At 39.4% G+C, this 17,935-nt stretch overlaps 1 protein-coding gene across 5 annotated transcripts in view; it reads right to left on the bottom strand.

Moving 5' to 3' along the window:
• JAKMIP1 (janus kinase and microtubule interacting protein 1) overlaps positions 1–17,935 on the bottom strand; it is a 250,316-nt gene that overhangs the window by 106,416 nt on the left and 125,965 nt on the right. For all 5 annotated transcript variants that reach the window (XM_054031023.1, XM_054031019.1, XM_054031022.1 and 2 more), the window contains one exon: positions 8,174–8,668. In XM_054031023.1, coding sequence (XP_053886998.1) covers positions 8,174–8,668 — 495 coding nt within the window. The remainder of the gene's footprint in view (positions 1–8,173; positions 8,669–17,935) is intronic.

Here is a 17,935-nt window from a genome sequence, read left to right as displayed (position 1 = left end):
GCAGATAACTTCTGCTATGTTTGTGGTGAAGTGACTTTTGCATCACAAAAGCGCAGTATAACCATTATGGTTAAGAAAGCCTATCACTTTTATTTTGGCTGCAAAACTGGAGATCAGGACAAGAGATGGGCCCCACACATATACTGCAACACTTGTGCAACAAATCTTCGCCAGCAGTTGAACAGGAAAAGGAAATCTATGCCTTTTGCAGTGCCAATGATTTGGAGAGAGCCAACAGATCATACCAGCAATTGTTACTTCTGCATGGTGCCTCCAGTTGGGAAAGGTGTGTCAAAAAAGAAAAAGTGGACTGTGCATTATCCAAACATTCCATCTGCTATACGCCCAGTACCCACAGAGAAGGACTGCCGGTTCCTGATGCACCAGAATCATTCTCACTTGAGTCAGACGAGGAAGAGGATGAAACTTCTGGTCCTGAACCATCAATGTCACAGGACCCACATTTTCTCCCATCCTCCTCCTCTGAACCACACCTCATAACACAAGGTGAACTGAATGACCTTGTCAGGGATTTGGAACTACCCAAGAGTAAGGCAGAGCTGTTGGGCTCCAGACTACAGCAGTGGAATCTCCTGGCAGGTGATGTTAGGGTTTCCATGTTCCGTGACCGTCAAAAGGATCTTGACCCATTCTTCTTCATGGAAGGTGATCTTGTAGCCTGCAACAACATCGATGGTGTGATGGCAACCCTCAACATCGTTCACGATCCAGATGAGTGGAGACTGTTCATTGATTCATCGAAGACGAGTCTTAAAGCTGTTTTACTGCATAATGGCAATGTTTTGCCATCAATTCCAGTTGGTCATGCAGTCCATATGAAGGAAACCTATGACAACATGAAACAACTTTTGAGTGCATAAACTATGACCAACATCAGTGGCAGCTTTGTGGCGATTTGAAGGTTGTTGAGTATCCAGTCTGCAGATCAAGCAAGAGAGCAAAGTACTGCTGTTTTCTCTGCGAATGGGATAGTCGTGCAAGAGATTCCCACTACATCAAGAAAGATTGGCCACTCCGACAGTCATTGGAGACTGGGAGGAAAAGTGTTCAGCATCCACCACTTGTTGAATCAAGGAAGATTTTGTTACCACCCTTTCACATCAAGCTGGGTCTGATGAAGAACTTTGTCAAGGCCATTGACAAAACACAAGCAGCTTTCAAGTACCTCCATGGAAAATTTCCAAGGTTAAGTGAAGCTAAGATAAAGGAAAGTGTCTTTGTTGGTCCTCAGATTCGTGAACTTCTTCGAGATGATGCATTTGACCATGCACTGCGTGGCAAGAAAAAGACGGCATGGAAAGCCTTCCAGTTAGTGGCAATAAATTTTCTCGGAAACAACAAGGCAGACAACTACAGGTTGTTGGTGGAAAACCTCCTCAAGGCATACAAAAGCCTTGGTTGCAACATGTCACTAAAGATACATTTTTTGCACTCTCATTTAGATTTTTTTTCCACCGAACTGCGGAGCAGTGAGCAGCGAGCGATTTCACCAGGACATTGCAACAATGGAGAAACTCTATCAGGGCAAATGGAGCCCATCAATGCTTGCAGACTATTGCTGGACAGTGACAAGAGATGCTCCATTTAATGAATACAAGAGACAAGCCAAGAAGCGCCGAGTAGACACTGAATAGGACTAAACTATATACAGAATAGTTTTTTGCCTTTTGTTTCATAATAAATTTTATTTATATAACCCTTTTGCTGATTTTTAAAGTGTTACATAAACAGGACAGGTGAAATATTATCATGTAAAGCAACCATAAACACATGAAAAGACTTTTGTTTACAATTTATGATTAAAACTCTACTATCTACACAATATAAATATACATAAAATGTAAAAACTTAAATATCTTAGAAACAGTAGCCAATCAGTTGTTTTAATTGTCATATTTGAATTCAGCACATCAAAATACATAATAAATAGCACATTTTATCTCTGAATCAGACGACTTCTCAAAAATTGTAGACCAGTGTAATTAGTAGGACTACATGCACATAATACTTACCAAGTTTGACTGGAGTTTTGTATGTGAAAGGATTTTAAACTCTGTCTTAATGGGCTTTTCTATTAAACAATATTACAATACCTATCAAAAACAAACTAAAGTCTAGTTACCTTCAGCATGGAACAGAAAAAAATGAACATTTATTCATTCATTCATTCAACCCACACACACATGAACTGTGTGCCTAACTTGTCCCAAAGTTTATGCATATTACCGCATAAAATGCAACTGACCAATACTCAGCTTCCCTCTTAATAAAATAGTACAGCAAATGAACAGAGTGCAAAATGAGTGACAAAATCAATTTAATGCATTTGTAATGACTATCTTTTGTATTATTTTCCACATGAAGCATCCACTGTGTATTTTAACACAAAGCATAGAGAGGTTTGCTCTGTCTAATAAGGGTCCTGCTGGTAGCTGTATCCCCACAGTCACAATGAATGAAATTGTATTTGTTCTTCCCAATAATACAGTACAATAATGGTAATCTCCTTTATACAGTCAACAAAAAATGGTTTCGATTGTGCTACAAAACTCATCAAGTGTCTGGCTGTAGAGGCTCAGAATGATTTAATACAAAATGTGTATCTTACTAAAAATTTTGGTACCGAATTATAAAATTTGGTATGTCAATCAAATATAAGCCTTAGTTGACACTCAAGTAAGAGAAACTAAGATATATATTTTTAAAATTAATAATTGAAAAGTTTAGATTGAGTAAAACACTAATTTTAGTAAAATCTGCTGTATAATCAATTCAGTAAACAGAACGTTTTGTCTTCAGTGTTAATCTAAGTTCTATTAAGTTTCTACAGTACCAATCTATGCTGTAGGTGTGTGCACTGATAGACATAGGAAAAACTGCTTAGAAATGTGGCTGTTAATACAGAGCACAATCTGGAAACTAAATAGGCTGGTGGACTTCTCTCTGGTGTAGCTTTTGATAAATGTCGGGTGCAAATTGCACAAGTCACTAATAACAGGTTCTTTACTCAGGCAACTACATAAATTTATTATAAGAGATGAGGTTGGTGAATTGCACAGAAACATGAGGACTTTATTTAGTACTTAATATACAAGTAAAATAGAACTCATAGAAAAATATATTAAAGCAAGATAAAGATAACCAAACAACCCCCTATGCTGTGCATACTCACAGCCTTATGGACACCCTTAGAAGAGAAAAGGGGAAGAACAGTATGTGGAGAGCAGTATGAGTGGGTTTGACAGTACTAAGGTCTGGTCTATACTACCCGCCTGAATCGGCGGGTAGAAATCGACCTCTCGGGGATCGATTTATCGCGTCCCGTTGGGACGCGACAATCGATCCCCGAATCAGCGCTCTAACTCCACCAGCGGAGGTGGTAGTAAGCGCCGCCGACAAAAAGCCGCAGAAGTCGATTTTGCTGCCGTCCTCACAACGGGGTAAGTCGGCTGCAATACGTCGAATTCAGCTACGCTATTCACGTAGATGAATTTGCGTATCTTAAATAGACTCCCCGCTGTAGTGTAGATGTACCCTAAGACTTCTGCCTTTCTGTCATCCCTGATGTCCCAACTAAAGGTTAATCAAACACCATATTTTATATCCCCTTTTCCTGACCACACATGTCTGGGGATCATATTTAGATTGTTTTCTGGCCTTTAGTCCACGTACGGCTGTCTGGGAAACCATAACTGGGGTTCCAATTGTTGACACCAGGCATGTGCATAAATACCTTTCCCAATATTTCTAGTGTATCAGTGAGGTTAAATTCATGATTACACATACTAAAATCCCACCAAATCTGTTGTTTCATCTTTCTGAGTAGTACTTGTTTATCAAAAGCTACATATTGCAAAAGCTCCTACAAACCTTATGACATTAGGTGAAATATTTATGCTAATTTATGCTAACTGCTAGTCCTTGTTAAGCCTCATGATAACCATTATAACACTACTGGGCCTTAATTAAGCTTATTGTAAAGCCTATTTTGTTTTATTTTATTCCTCTGCTTTCATTATAGTGTTTCTTAAGCAGCTTAATTTAGTCTGACATATAGATTACCATTTATTCTCAGGTATGTACCTCCCAAGATCAGGTCAATATCCAAAGGTCAACGCTGGTAAAGGGAACCTTTTGATTTTCAGCATGGACTGACATTTTCCAAACAGGCATGTGCAAAACTACATGGATACTTTTGCTTTAACTTAGATATGCAAAACTTCCAATGCGCGCGTGCGCGCACACACGCACACACACACACTGGGGTTACGCATGTAGGGCGTGCATACCTGCACAACCCTGATTTGCAACTACAATTCAGAGGATTTCCATACTGAAGCTACATATACACAAAAGTGCAAATGTGGCTTTGTGCACATCTGATTGAAAATCATAGTCTACAGTTCCAGAGAAGGCAGCTTGTATTTTTCACTTTACTTTACTAAAGATGTTTGATAGTTGAGTTATGTATAAACATTATTATTTCTAATTTTAACCATTTGGATGTTGTTCACATTCTATGGTGACTGGGGAAATATAAGTACTTAGATTTATTAGATAATTTAGACTAGGGATATAATACAGTATTAGGTAACATTTTTTAAAATACATACATTGCAGCTAATTTTCGTATTACTATTCATGTTGTCACTCTGCTAGGGCAATGAAAAAACTTTCCAGTTTCATCTCTCTAGTTTGGTCTGGTAAAATTCATTTTCAGGTTCTCATACATTAGCTAACATGAGCTGCAGTTTTTGGATTCCACATTTTGCAAGAGAATGTCTGCTTTTTAAAAACAGATTCCATACGAATTTTTTTTAAAATAATGAAAACATTTCTATTGCTCCTGTCTGAAATCAATTACACCTCTACCCCGATATAACGTGACCCGATATAACACGAATTCGGATATGAAGCGGTAAACAGCGCTACGGGGGGGGGGGGGGGGGGGGGGGGCGGGGCTGCGCATTCCGGCGGATCAAAGCAAGTTCAATATAATGCAGTTTCACCTATAACGTGGTAAGATTTTTTGGCTCCCGAGGACAGCGTTATATCAGGGTAGAGGTGTACATGAATAACACTGATATATGAGCAAAAGTTTTATACAGAATTTATTTTTAAATATTACTTTATGACTGTACTTTTTATAGGTCAGTAGGAGTCTACAGAAGCATTACTTATGTGAAGAATTTAATTTTAATAATATCTGTACATATATGAAAGCTCATTATCCAGTTTTCAAAGCTTATTTTCATTTCAGCTTGCAAGGTCCACACCTTCAATAAAAAATGAATATAACTTTATTTTACTGTATGTACAGTCTGCTTGTTTTCAGATAATAGCCAATATGATTGACAGATAATGGGTGGATATTGTCTTATTTTCTTTCATATTAGTTTTCCTGGTTGCAAACAAGGGAGGCTAAATGCTTGGACTGAAATTACTTGAGGGTGTCAAAAATCAGTCTTGAAAACTGGAAGTGAGCCTCAGCAATAACTATGGAGAGACCAGCTTTTTACCATATATGAGAAAACCCTCATCAAGATAAAGCATGTATTTGCCCAGAACCTTGTTACATTTAAATGACTATAAGGCAGTCAGATTTTGAATCCCAGGGCTGCCCAGAGGATTCAAGGGGCAAAGCAATTTTGGGGGCCCCTTCCATAAAAAAAAGTTGCAGTACTATAGAATATTATATTCTAGTGGGGGCCCCTGTGGGGGCCGAGGCCTGAGGCAAATTGCCCCACTTGCCCCCCTGAGCGGCCCTGTTGAATCCTGAGTTTGATCCTTTACTCTCAGGCCAGTCCTAGCTCTAAAGCAGAGGGTGAGCCTTATTAGAGTGCAGTGTTCTGTACTGTTGCTAAACAGCAAGACATGAAAGCAGACAGTGCACAAATTGAATCTCATTTTCAGACTTGTGCTGACGTTATTGATGCTTGTGCAGAAAAAGAGAAATAAATGAAATATCCTCCCACACCCAAATCAGATTGATGACCTTCACTGGAAAAGCAGGCAAACATTCTTTTTTGACAAATAGAAAAAGGGAAAGGCATTTGGGGTGTCTCCACAGTTAGGAGGAAGTATTACAATGAAAAGAAAAAAAAATTCACCACCAACCACGAGCTGCTATTTAAACTAAAAACTGAAGCAAGACTATGGAACTAACCCCATTCAGAAGAACTAATCGATTTCATAAGCTGAGACTCTGCCAAGTATTTAAGAAAGGCCACTAATTCCTGTTTTGTCTTGTTTGTATACTTGAATGGAGCTTATCCAACTGATTTTGTGCTGGTAAAAATTCTGGCCTAACTGTAATTCAATAACAAGATGTTTTCAGTTGTTGGCAACCTGAGCAAGATGGACTAGGTAGTCTGTTTGCAGAATCTTAACTACCATGAGGCTGGAAGGGTGTCTTATAGTTCTCACTCAGAGAAGACCAAGAGCTCCATCAGTTGTGGGTGGGACTTACTCTGGTTACGTTACAAATGACACATATGAGTAATGTTGCAGGCTTTTGCCATTTCTATAATGATTGTCAGATCCTCACTGTTCAGACAATCTTGCAGAAGCACTGACTTTGCTTCTGTTCTATTACTATTCTGCCTATTTAAAACTTGATCTTCAAATAATAAAAAAAAGGACACTACCAAGGATGTTAGATGTAAAATTGTTTTATTCTGAGGGAGTGTGCACATGCAGTATGTGCTGTGTCCTCCGTCCCCTAGCACTATTTATCTGCTTTCTCCCAAGCAAGGATACAGAAATCAACAAGAACCTTGTGTTCTCATGGAGACAGAGTATGCAGAGTTCCATGTTCTATGCCATGTGATCACTTAGAATAATTTGGATTTCAACTCCTGTTCTTTGTAGAACTGTTTTTAGGATTACCAGATTTTTAGGGACTGGGAAAGAAGTATGAAAGGGTAATTATGCTCACTAAGGTCTGAGGCCTGACAATCTTTACAGCATTCTTAGCAAGTTGTAGGGCCCAATAGCCTGTCAATAACCAATTTACTTAAGGGACAAAGTAACTGCATTATAAGCTTTATTGCCTTAGACTGCAATTACTACCATAAAATGTTATTTGTCTGTAGCTTGTCATTGCCATCATTTATCTAAAGGAGTGGGAGAGAGCATGTCTGTGTGTGCATAGAATGACTAACCTGTCCTTGTTTTGTACTCCATTCAAATTCTGGTCTTGACACAAGATGAAATAAAGAATTTCCTTAACATTAAAGGAGAGACTATTCCTCTTTTATAATTTATCTTGCATGGTATTTGCATTCTTATCATACTGAAAGTTAATTAATTTTAGTAACCAAATCTCAACACTCCATACATGGAAAATATCATGATGCCAAATAGAACGGCCTTTTCATGATATATTACTGTAAGTCTACTTTGCCCAAACATTGCAGTATCACTAGTGTAAAATGTAGTGGTTTGGATCAGTACGATTGGTACATACTTTACTTCTGTTTTGTTCATAAGGGGAAGGCGCTGCCTATGGTGAACTTTATGACGGAGGAAAAGCTCTGTTACCCTGGGTCCAAACTAACACCTCTGCCCTTTAAAGGAGTATCAAGAACAAGTGACAAGGGGCAACAATCGTTGTTACTTCAAGAAAGTGAGTGATATGGGCACTACTTTGGAAGCAGAAGGGACTATTCTTTTCACTCTGCCAGAGTGGTTCCCACAAGAACAGACTGCTGCAGCACGTATGCTGTATCTGAAATAGCTAGCACATCCATCACAGAAAGGGAACCTCTGCTCTGCAGAGTGAACACATCTTGAATCCTTCAATAGAGAAGATCTTGTAAGGAAAGGAATTTCAGGCAAAGAGGAAGAGAAAGCTACCCAATAACTTGGATCTCTTGAGCGGAAACACAATGCAGGGGTTTGGTATTTACACTCTCTTTATGTGACAGGATGTACTGTTGTAGATAGGGGTGTGGTTAGTGGATTGGGGTGGAGCCAATACTCCTCTGTGCTGCAGGAAAAGAAAGAAGTGGGAATAGGGTGTTTATTATCCAAACAACAAACGATTAAATCTGCCACTTCAAACCGGACTCTAATATCTTTCACGTGCAGCACAATAATGTTCTAATAGCTGCTGTAAACTGAAATATATTTATTGTTTAATTAAGCTTACCAGTCTGCGGATATCCCTCTCACATTCACGCTTTATTCTATTAACCTCATCTTGATGGGACTGATAAGCCGTGCGCAGATCAGCAGCCTTCATTTTATCTGCCTGCATAATATTGTTCAAAGCTTCTTCAAGCTGCTTTTTACCAGACTTCAGCTCTAATATCTCCTGCTGCATCTTTATACGTTCACAATCAAATGCTTTCCGAGCTTCTTCCCTGGCTTCATTTAGCAACGCAGTTTTCACTTTGTCAGCTGCCCCATCCCGCAGCACGTTCACCGTAGACTGCAAGCGTTGAATTTCACTGTCTTTTATTTTTACCATACGAGCTACTTCCTGCTCATGCTGCCGGATAAGCAGCTCCCTGACAGCCTGGAGTTCCTTCATTTTCTCCTCATGGAGTTTAGCCTTCAGTTCAGAGATGTAGGCAGTGTGCTTGTGCTGCTCCTGCTCTCTTTCTTGCTTGACTTCCTGGATTCTCTCTCTCAGTTTACCCACCTGGAACATAACAATAAATAAAACTTGGTTTAACATGACTGCTCATGATGCTGACTTTCCAAATATACCATCCCAGGTGCTCTTGCTAGAAAATGGAAAAACTAGATCTGAGCACCTCAAACTTAGGGAAAGTTTGCATCTGGATCCAAACATTGTAGCTTGGGCCTCTCTTCAGCCAAAATCTAATATACTTTCACCCTTAGGAAACTGGCATATTTTCATTTAACCTGTAAAAAAGACTAGAGAATTTCCAGGGTTTTTGGCAATCCACTAGGGGGCACTCTACTGGCTGATCATTTCTTGCCGTTACAAGGCATGGCAAGATATGACTCAGGAAAAGTGAATCCTGTTTTCTCCTGACTCCCTCCACCAAAATCTATTGCCAGTGCCTATTTTCTTGATGTGGCCCAATCACCGCAAGCTGCCAGTTCCTGACTGCTCCCTTGGGGCTGGAACCAGTTTAGGGAGATGAGTCAGACTGGGAGAGTGGTGCTGGAATTATGGAGAATTAGGAAGCCTCTTTGTTTATGGTGGGGGAATGTTAGGAAGCATCCCAGTGCTTGATGGAGTGGTGGATAACTTATTTGCTTTTTCTATGGTGTGCATATTGTTTCAGAATTTCAAAACCATTAAAATATTATGCTCATTTTATAGATGGGAAGCTGAGGCATAGAGAGATTAAATGACTTGCCTAAATTCACATAGCAAGTCTGTGACAGAGCAGGGAATTGAACCCAGAACTCCTGAGTCTTGGTCCACTGCTTTAACTACAAGACCACCATTCCTCATCTTACTGCTAGGGAGGTGAGAAATAATCTCTCCTTCAAGGGATGAAGAAAGGAGCAGCAATTAGGAAGGAGGAAAGCCTCCTGTCAGTAGGGTAAGAGTTCAGAGGTAAAAGCTGAAGACTAGGGTCTATGTTTTCATTTACTAATTTTGAGACACACACCTTAAAGAGGCCTGATTTTTCAGATGCCTGGTACTCACAGCTTTTTGAACACCGGGCCCCTTCAAGGTGTTTCAAATTGGGCACCTAAAAATTGAGGCATCGAAAAGCACTAGACACTTTTTAAAATGTAGGCCAAGGACTGTAAGGGTTAAAAGCAGTATTATATCCTATTATATCAATGCACACTGTGATGAAACCTCATTATAATGACACTCAGCAGGTTGCATGAACAGTGATGCTTTTTCTATGTGGAATTATACACTAATTCAGAAAAAAGTCCAGAGGTAAGTTTGCTTCCCCTACAGAAGCATATTTGGCACAGTATAATATATTCCAACATAATCACTGTCAGTAACACACTCCTGCTATCTCCATCACAGTGAATGCCACAACATAGTCATGGCATATGATTCTGTAATCTAATGCAAAGTTACGGAGCTGCAGAGAATTCAAAGACCTGTGCTCTTGAATGACACTATAAACATGCATACCACACAGTGCTTCTGCTAGAATGAGGTTATTGCACAACAGGGAAAAGAAAATCTAACACTGAAAGGGAGTAAAACCACTATTAATGGAATAAACACTGATCATGACTGCAGTATCCAAAGCTAGGCATGCAATAAAGTTCTAAACCAGCTATGTTAGAGCAGGATTTTACTGCACCAACACTATCATCTTACACCAAGAACCTGCCTAATAGATGCAAAGAGAAAAGAATATTGCCCCAGAATTATATATCTCATTATTGAAAATAGATCACATCTCTTGGTCTACCCCAATTACGTTTTATCCATATGTAATTGCATCTTCTGTAGCTGATAGGGATGATATTTATTTCCAAGACTGTAATCAACAAATCCAGTTTTCAAACTTCCAGGCTTATGTAAGGCCACCTAGTTCTGCATGTGGGCTTAAAATAAACCTTAGACCTCAGATTGGGTATTCGTTCACCTATCCACTAATCTAAATGTCCAAATGTAGAAATAGAGACTGATTTAGGCATCCAAATTTGACAACTGGATTTGACTAATCCCACACTGATTTAAATATATCACAGCTATTTTTTTAGGGATGGTAAAAAAGTTCATGGAATCTTGTTAAAACAAAACAAAGAAAACCAACACTGTCCCATGGATAAATCAGATGCAACAATTTATCAAGACACAGAGTAGTTAAAAATCAGTCTTATTCTACATATATTGTAGGTGAAGGGTAGTTTTTAACCTAAAGTAGTCCAGAGTGTGGTGGCTTCCGAGAGAATTTATTAACAACTGAGAAATTAGTCTTGAAATACATGTTTCCAAACAGCATTTACCCTCAGAGGAAGCCAGCAGAAGCAGCAAGGAGGGCCGAAGTTACTTAGGAGCCTATTTGTTAGTCTCTAAGGTGCCACAAGTACTCCTGTTCTTCTTTTTAGGAGCCTACGTCCCATTTTCAAAAATGCCTTTTGGAGTGACCTAAGTCTCATGGGCAAATTGTTTTTTATTTCAAGAGACAGTTCCATGTATGCATAGACCCATGTACTATAAACTGAAGGTTTAAAAAAAAGGTGTTTTTCACCCTGGATATCACTGATTTGAACTTCTACTCCACTGGCCTTTGTAAATTAAATCTTTAGCCTATGCATGTAGATCCAACAATGATGCCAAAGCAATAGTTAGATTTTCGGCAAAAAAATGCAAAAGGTCATTCTTCCTTGACTGTCTTATACATTTTTATGTTAATCTGTATATGTTTAGGTTTGGACAATGTCTGAAAGACAAACATTTTCTTTAACCCACAGACTACACACTTAAAGAATATGTGATTCCAGCTTTGTTTCCCTTTACAAGCCATTTGCATATGTGAAAGACAAAATAAAACAATCAATAGAACTGTTGGGGTCTGTTAATGAAAACAAAGTTTTCATAGTAATCAGAGCTGCAATCAAAACCAGACTGATCAGGCATATAAGTTATATATGTTGTTTTATCCTCTATAAAAATAATTAAAATCCTCACCGTGACTTGAACTATGTCTATATTATTCTCTCGTTTTAACTTAAATTTTAAAAATACTTCATTCTTGCCATAATGATCCTATACAATATATTGTCAGACATTTAAGTTTCCTACCATGAGCTATTGTCCATTATGATGGCCAGGAGGATGGCCATCCATTTAAGGTCATTTTTAAATCAAGTACAATAGCTTTCCCCAAAAACTAAAATCTCCAGTCTGTATGTTTTATTACACAAAATGTGTACACCAGCTTCACTTATTTTCTGCCAGCACACAAACGGCCTGATCCAATGCTCACTGAAGTCAACAGGAGTCTTTCCATTGAATTCAGTAGGCAATGGCTCAGACTCTAAATGTGAATCACTCAAACAATAGCAGAGCTCTCACAGTAACAGCAACAGCCATCCTGGATAAACAAGATCACTTTAGGACAACTTTTTGGACTACCAACTTAGAATTCAATTAATAATTATGTCATGTTCAAGGCCTACAAACAGAGAAGTTAACTAAAAACTTAAAATTCTCAGGAAGGCTGCAACATAACATTACTTTAGTTCTTCAAATCCAGAACTTTAACACATAAGAACCAGAGAGAGAGAGAGAGAGAGAGAGAGAAAACAGACTGCTCACTAAGGCTGAGAGGCACAACTCACCCCATCTTGCTCTAAACTGGATCTTTGCACACTGACTGCTGAAATATCTAGATCGCACACTTCCCTCAGAGCCCATAGATTCATAGATTCTAAGACTGGAAGGGACCTCGCGAGGTCATCGAGTCCAGTCCCCTGCCCGCATGGCAGGACCAAATACTGTCTAGACCATCCCTGATAGACATTTATCTAACCTACTCTTACATATCTCCAGAGATGGAGATTCCACAACCTCCCTAGGCAATTTATTCCAGTGTTTAACCACCCTGACAGTTAGGAACTTTTTCCTAATGTCCAACCTAGACCTCCCTTGCTGCAGTTTAAACCCATTGCTTCTTGTTCTATCCTTAGAGGCTAAGATGAACAAGTTTTCTCCCTCCTCCTTATGACACCCTTTTAGATACCTGAAAACTGCTATCATGTCCCCTCTCAGTCTTCTCTTTTCCAAACTAAACAAACCCAATTCTTTCAGCCTTCCTTCATAGGTCATGTTCTCAAGACCTTTAATCATTCTTATTGCTCTTCTCTGGACCCTTTCCAATTTCTCCACATCTTTCTTGAAATGCGGTGCCCAGAACTGGACACAATACTCCAGCTGAGGCCTAACCAGAGCAGAGTAGAGCGGAAGAATGACTTCTCGTGTCTTGCTCACAACACACCTGTTAATACATCCCAGAATCATGTTTGCTTTTTTTTCAACCGCATCACACTGTTAACTCATATTTAGCTTGTGGTCCACTATAACCCCTAGATCCCTTTCTGCCGTATTCCTTCCTAGACAGCCTCTTCCCATTCTGTATGTGTGAAACTGATTTTTTCTTCCTAAGTGGAGCACTTTGCATTTGTCTTTGTTAAACTTCATCCTGTTTAACTCAGACCATTTCTCCAATTTGTCCAGATCATTTTGAATTATGACCCTGTCCTCCAAAGCAGTTGCAATCCCTCCCAGTTTGGTATCATCCGCAAACGTAATAAGCGTACTTTCTATGCCACTACGAGGCCCACTAGCCTGGAAGCAGGACCAAGAAAACCCTTGAGAATTCAAGGTGATAAATATGTAATTTTAACATTGTTTTAATACACCGCAGTTTAACACACCATAAACAAACACGGACTTTTGAAGCAATACTTTCTACTAAAACCAGGGAGTGAATAGAGCGGTAAACATACCGGCTTTGTACTGACCACACTTGACACAATCATCATTGAAGTCGACAGCAGTTTAGAGGCTATGGTTCACACAATGCATTTCCAAACCAGATTAATGAACGTTCGGTTATATGGCAAACTACACAGCAGGACTAAAATCACACACGATGAAGAAAAGCTTGTATCTTTCCGTAATTACTTTAGAAGCAATGCTAGCTTAATTATACTAAAGAAACTGATACTTTTAAATATTCATCAGCTTAAAAAAAATGAATAAAACTATTTATTTTGTAATATTGTAATTTCACTCATTCTAATGTGATTAGTCATATTTTCAGATACAGATGGACTGCAATTTGATAACTTGTGCTGGGATCTCAGAGACATGTCAGTCTTCCCTGCAGATGAGGGACAAAGCTTATCTCTATGCTCCAGGTTATCTTTGCATTGATCCAGCTCCCGGCAGTCTGATCAATAAGCTTCCAACATTTTTTCATATGGAAAAGTTTATAGCATGAGTAGATTTGAAAGGATTAGATTTTTATTGATAAAGGTTAGTAAATGTCGATTTCACTGTAGATACACACACACACACACACACACACACACACACACACACACACACACAAATATTTCCATCAATAACAACCAAACTTTACAGATAAGCATATTAAGAAAAATGCTGCTTCAGAACTATTAGAGTTTGATTTAAGGATGTTTACTTTGTATATATTGTGTGTTCACAATGAATAACACTCCTTCTGTTCTATTAATGTGACATGTACTATTGTTATCTCATTTGAAATTTTATTTTACTGTTGTTCATAGTTTCATAGGGCTTTATCCTGCAAGGTGCTGAGCCCACTAATTTCCTACTGAATTAAATGTGAAAACATTCTGAAATTAACTGTGTGCTATTGGACAGTCAAAGCCAAATTGCAGTGCAGTTCTTCTGGAATTCAATATATTGTAGGTTTGCAAGCTTGCCCTCCCGCCCCACGCAATGGAATTTAACAGGACTTAACCCAATAGGCTTCTACCGAAATGTAAGAGTTTCTATAAAAAGCACTCTAAAACGCCTATACATTTAATAGAAAATTGCCCCTTTTTCTCACCTTTGTCCTTCCCCAGTAACCACCTTCAAAAGGTCCAGTATTACAATAATGCTTCATTTGGGGTCCATCACTTCTACCCTGTTGCTGGCTAGCAGACATTGTTTTCAGTGCCTACCTAGCAGCGACCTTGCCAATGCCAGCTTGAGGGTTGAGGCATTAAGCTGAGGATCTGAACTCTAATAAGCTGTCGCTAGGCCACCAAGAAAGCCTTTGATGAAATGCTGTTTTACATCCACATTGATCACACTGAAACTGTAGCTGTTCCAGTCCAATCAAAGAAGCTGTTTTGTTTGATCTTTTCCAAAGGAGTTGGCTTTATGCTGAAAGGAATTGCTCTTGGAAGAGAATCAATCACACACTGTCTGCAAAATGGCCTCCCATGTCTGGAATCCATGGAGAATGAGAAAGCAGAGACTCATCAAGGACGTTGCTTTGGAGTGATTGTAGCATCTCTATCGTGGTGGTATGTGGCACAAGGATGAAGACCAAGTGCCAAGTAAACCAAGCCAGAGTGAAGGACATTCAAAAACCCTACCACATAGGGGAGCAAAGTAGAAAGAGGTACCCCTATGGAATCTAAAAGCTCCCCCCTTCTGTCTCTATATGGGGAATTACTCAGCTCAGCCTTGGGACACTGGATGACATATAGCATACATTGTCAAGAACTGCAGGACGCACTTTAAAATGGAATACCATACTGCTATGGCATTATAGCTGGAAGCAAAAACCCCTGAGTCAGGAAGTTCAAATTGGAAATAGGATGTAAATTTTGCAAATGAGGGTGATTAACCATTGGAACAGATTACCAAGAGATGTGATCAATTATCCATCATCTAGAAGTGGATTATGATGTTCTGGTGCTAAAATGCACTGAGCTACAGAGACCAGAAGGGACATCAGAAGCCACTGAGCCAGCAAACCCTCTATGGAATTTATTAGGACTTAATCCAATAGGCTTCTACAGAAATGTAGCAGTTCTATAAAAATCACTCTAAAAATCCTCTACATTTAATAGAAAATGATACCCTTTCTGTAAGATTTTGAACCATCCTATGGGATTTAATTTTTAAAAATGTTATATTCCTGCAACCCAAGCAAGACAGAGCAGAGGAAAGCATTGTGAAGTGTTTACAGACATGGAGCAGTCTCCTTTAGCTGAAGCTACAACCACAATTGGTCAATTCAGTCCATAGTTTAGGAGTGCTTCTGGATTCCTTGCCGATGTTGAGTGCTCACATACTACAATCTGCTGGTAACACTTTCTACCATCTCTGGTTGTCTAGGAGACCTCATCCCATCCTGGCAAAAAATGGCCTGGCCTCAGTTATTCACACCTTTGTCATCTCTTGGCTGCCTAAGCGCAATGCAGTATTGTTGGGCATGTAGCACTCAGGCCCGAGAGATCAGCTGGTAGAGAACATTGAGCACATCTCCTCAGCATCACTGGGTACCACAAACATATCAAACCTATCTCCGCTCCTTGCACAGGCTTCCCATAGGATACTGAACCAAGTTCAAGGTCTCAGTCCTTATCTTCAAGGAGCTCAATGGCCAAGATGAAGATCATGGCTGACAACTTTGCTCCTCTGGCAAAATGGAACTTGCTATTGTAAGGGTAAATCTTGTCTGTACAGGAGACAGCTTTTTGGGGTGCACTCCCTCAGAAACTAGGGACCATCACAAATTTCACCGTCTTCCACTCCAAGTGCAAGGCACATTTCTTTGACCTTGCCTTCTTTAACATAACCATATAGCCACATGCATTCATACATAAATAAATATTATATTACATATTTTTAAAATTCCAGAACAAAACACTCCACGGCACATGTCTCTCCCTGGGTAGAGGATGATAGACCACACACCACAGAACTTAGTCACACTGCTTAATGTTCTCCTGGAAGGCACTCAGATACTACAGTAATAATGAGCATGGTATATGATCCCATATAGAATATCAGAAATAAAACATTAGCCATCTTATAGAATTTAATTTTTATACACAAATCCTACAGAAAATGTTCTATTAAATCCTATAGGACTTTTCTGTAATGGACGCAGCCTGCCCAGCCTGCCATGGCCTCTCCACTATTAACCAGACACCACGTTCAGTGGCCTCCAAACCTGTAGTTTCTACCAGCCACCTCCTTCTCCATGCTTCTATTCCAAACCTGAGGCTAAAAGTGGCAGAAGCAGACAGTCCATAAGTTTACAGCTACGCTGCCACCACCTCAGTCCTCCTGATGTCAGAACCTGTACTTTCCATCCCACCATCAGATACCTCCAATTACAACTACCTTGTTGCCACCAATCATGTTTACCTGTCAGCCTTGCCTCACCCTGCCACCCACTTTTATCTATATGACCTTTATCACCATCCTTTTTCCACCACATCAACCCTCCTCTGTACTCCTTTCCTCATCAGACCCAACTTCACTGCTCACTTCTCTGCAGCACCCCCAACAAGATGTACACATGCCAACCCAAAACTTCCCTTTCCTCCTCTCCCTATTCTCTCCCATTCTTTATCACTCTCCTTCCTAGTGTCTTTTTGGATTGTAAAATTTTAAGAGAGTCATGTGACAATGTCAAAGAATCACGGAACAAGTTGCTTTATGCTCAAAACTGAAGAAGGGACTTTTATTAAATTAAGGAAAATGGGACCTCTTATTCTCAAAGCCACTTGCCTGTCTCTCTCTGCTTCACTCTGAAGCTTCTTCCTAGACTCTTACTAAGCCCTTGCAGTTGGGCTTCTTACTACAGATCTTAAGAACTGGTACACAATCTCACATGGGGGTATTTATTGTGAGGAACCTAGCTCACCTTTGGGCTAGAATATTATTAGAAATTATATCATACTGCACTGCAATATCATCTAATTTCCTGTTCTCCATCACCTCAAGGTCTCTTTTGGTATTATGACCTTCTCATTATCTCCCTCCTACTGAATGTGTGGGAGTGTTAATATCTTCCCCCAGATGTACTGGCTTGAATTTTATATTGTTATCCCTAGCAATATTTGTAACGGTTTTCAGTCCCATTGTGTTGCATCTCTATCTATACCACCTCCCAACTTGGTGCTATCTGTGAGTTTAATTAATGTGCTTTATTACACGCTCTTCCTAACAATAAAGAAGTCTGTCAATCCTTGGATCATATACCTTCTCCCCTTCTCTACTGAATCATGTGTTACGGTTCCAGAAATCAAATGATCAAATCTACTGTATTCCCTTCATTTACTAATTTTACATTATAATCAAAATGAGGCTGGCCTTATTTATTCTTTGTAATTTTCTGCTGCTTATTTTTCATATTTTGTTTCCCTTCAGATGCTTACAAGTACTCTCTTGTTCCCCTCTTCCCCCACCATTATTTTACTAGGGATTGAGAATGTAGGTTTA

Source organism: Malaclemys terrapin, chromosome 5, assembly GCF_027887155.1.
Source record: "Malaclemys terrapin pileata isolate rMalTer1 chromosome 5, rMalTer1.hap1, whole genome shotgun sequence".
Classification (NCBI taxonomy): domain Eukaryota; kingdom Metazoa; phylum Chordata; order Testudines; family Emydidae; genus Malaclemys; species Malaclemys terrapin.
The sequence above is the reverse complement of the archived record's forward strand: the minus strand, read 5'-3'. Positions and strand labels throughout refer to the sequence as shown.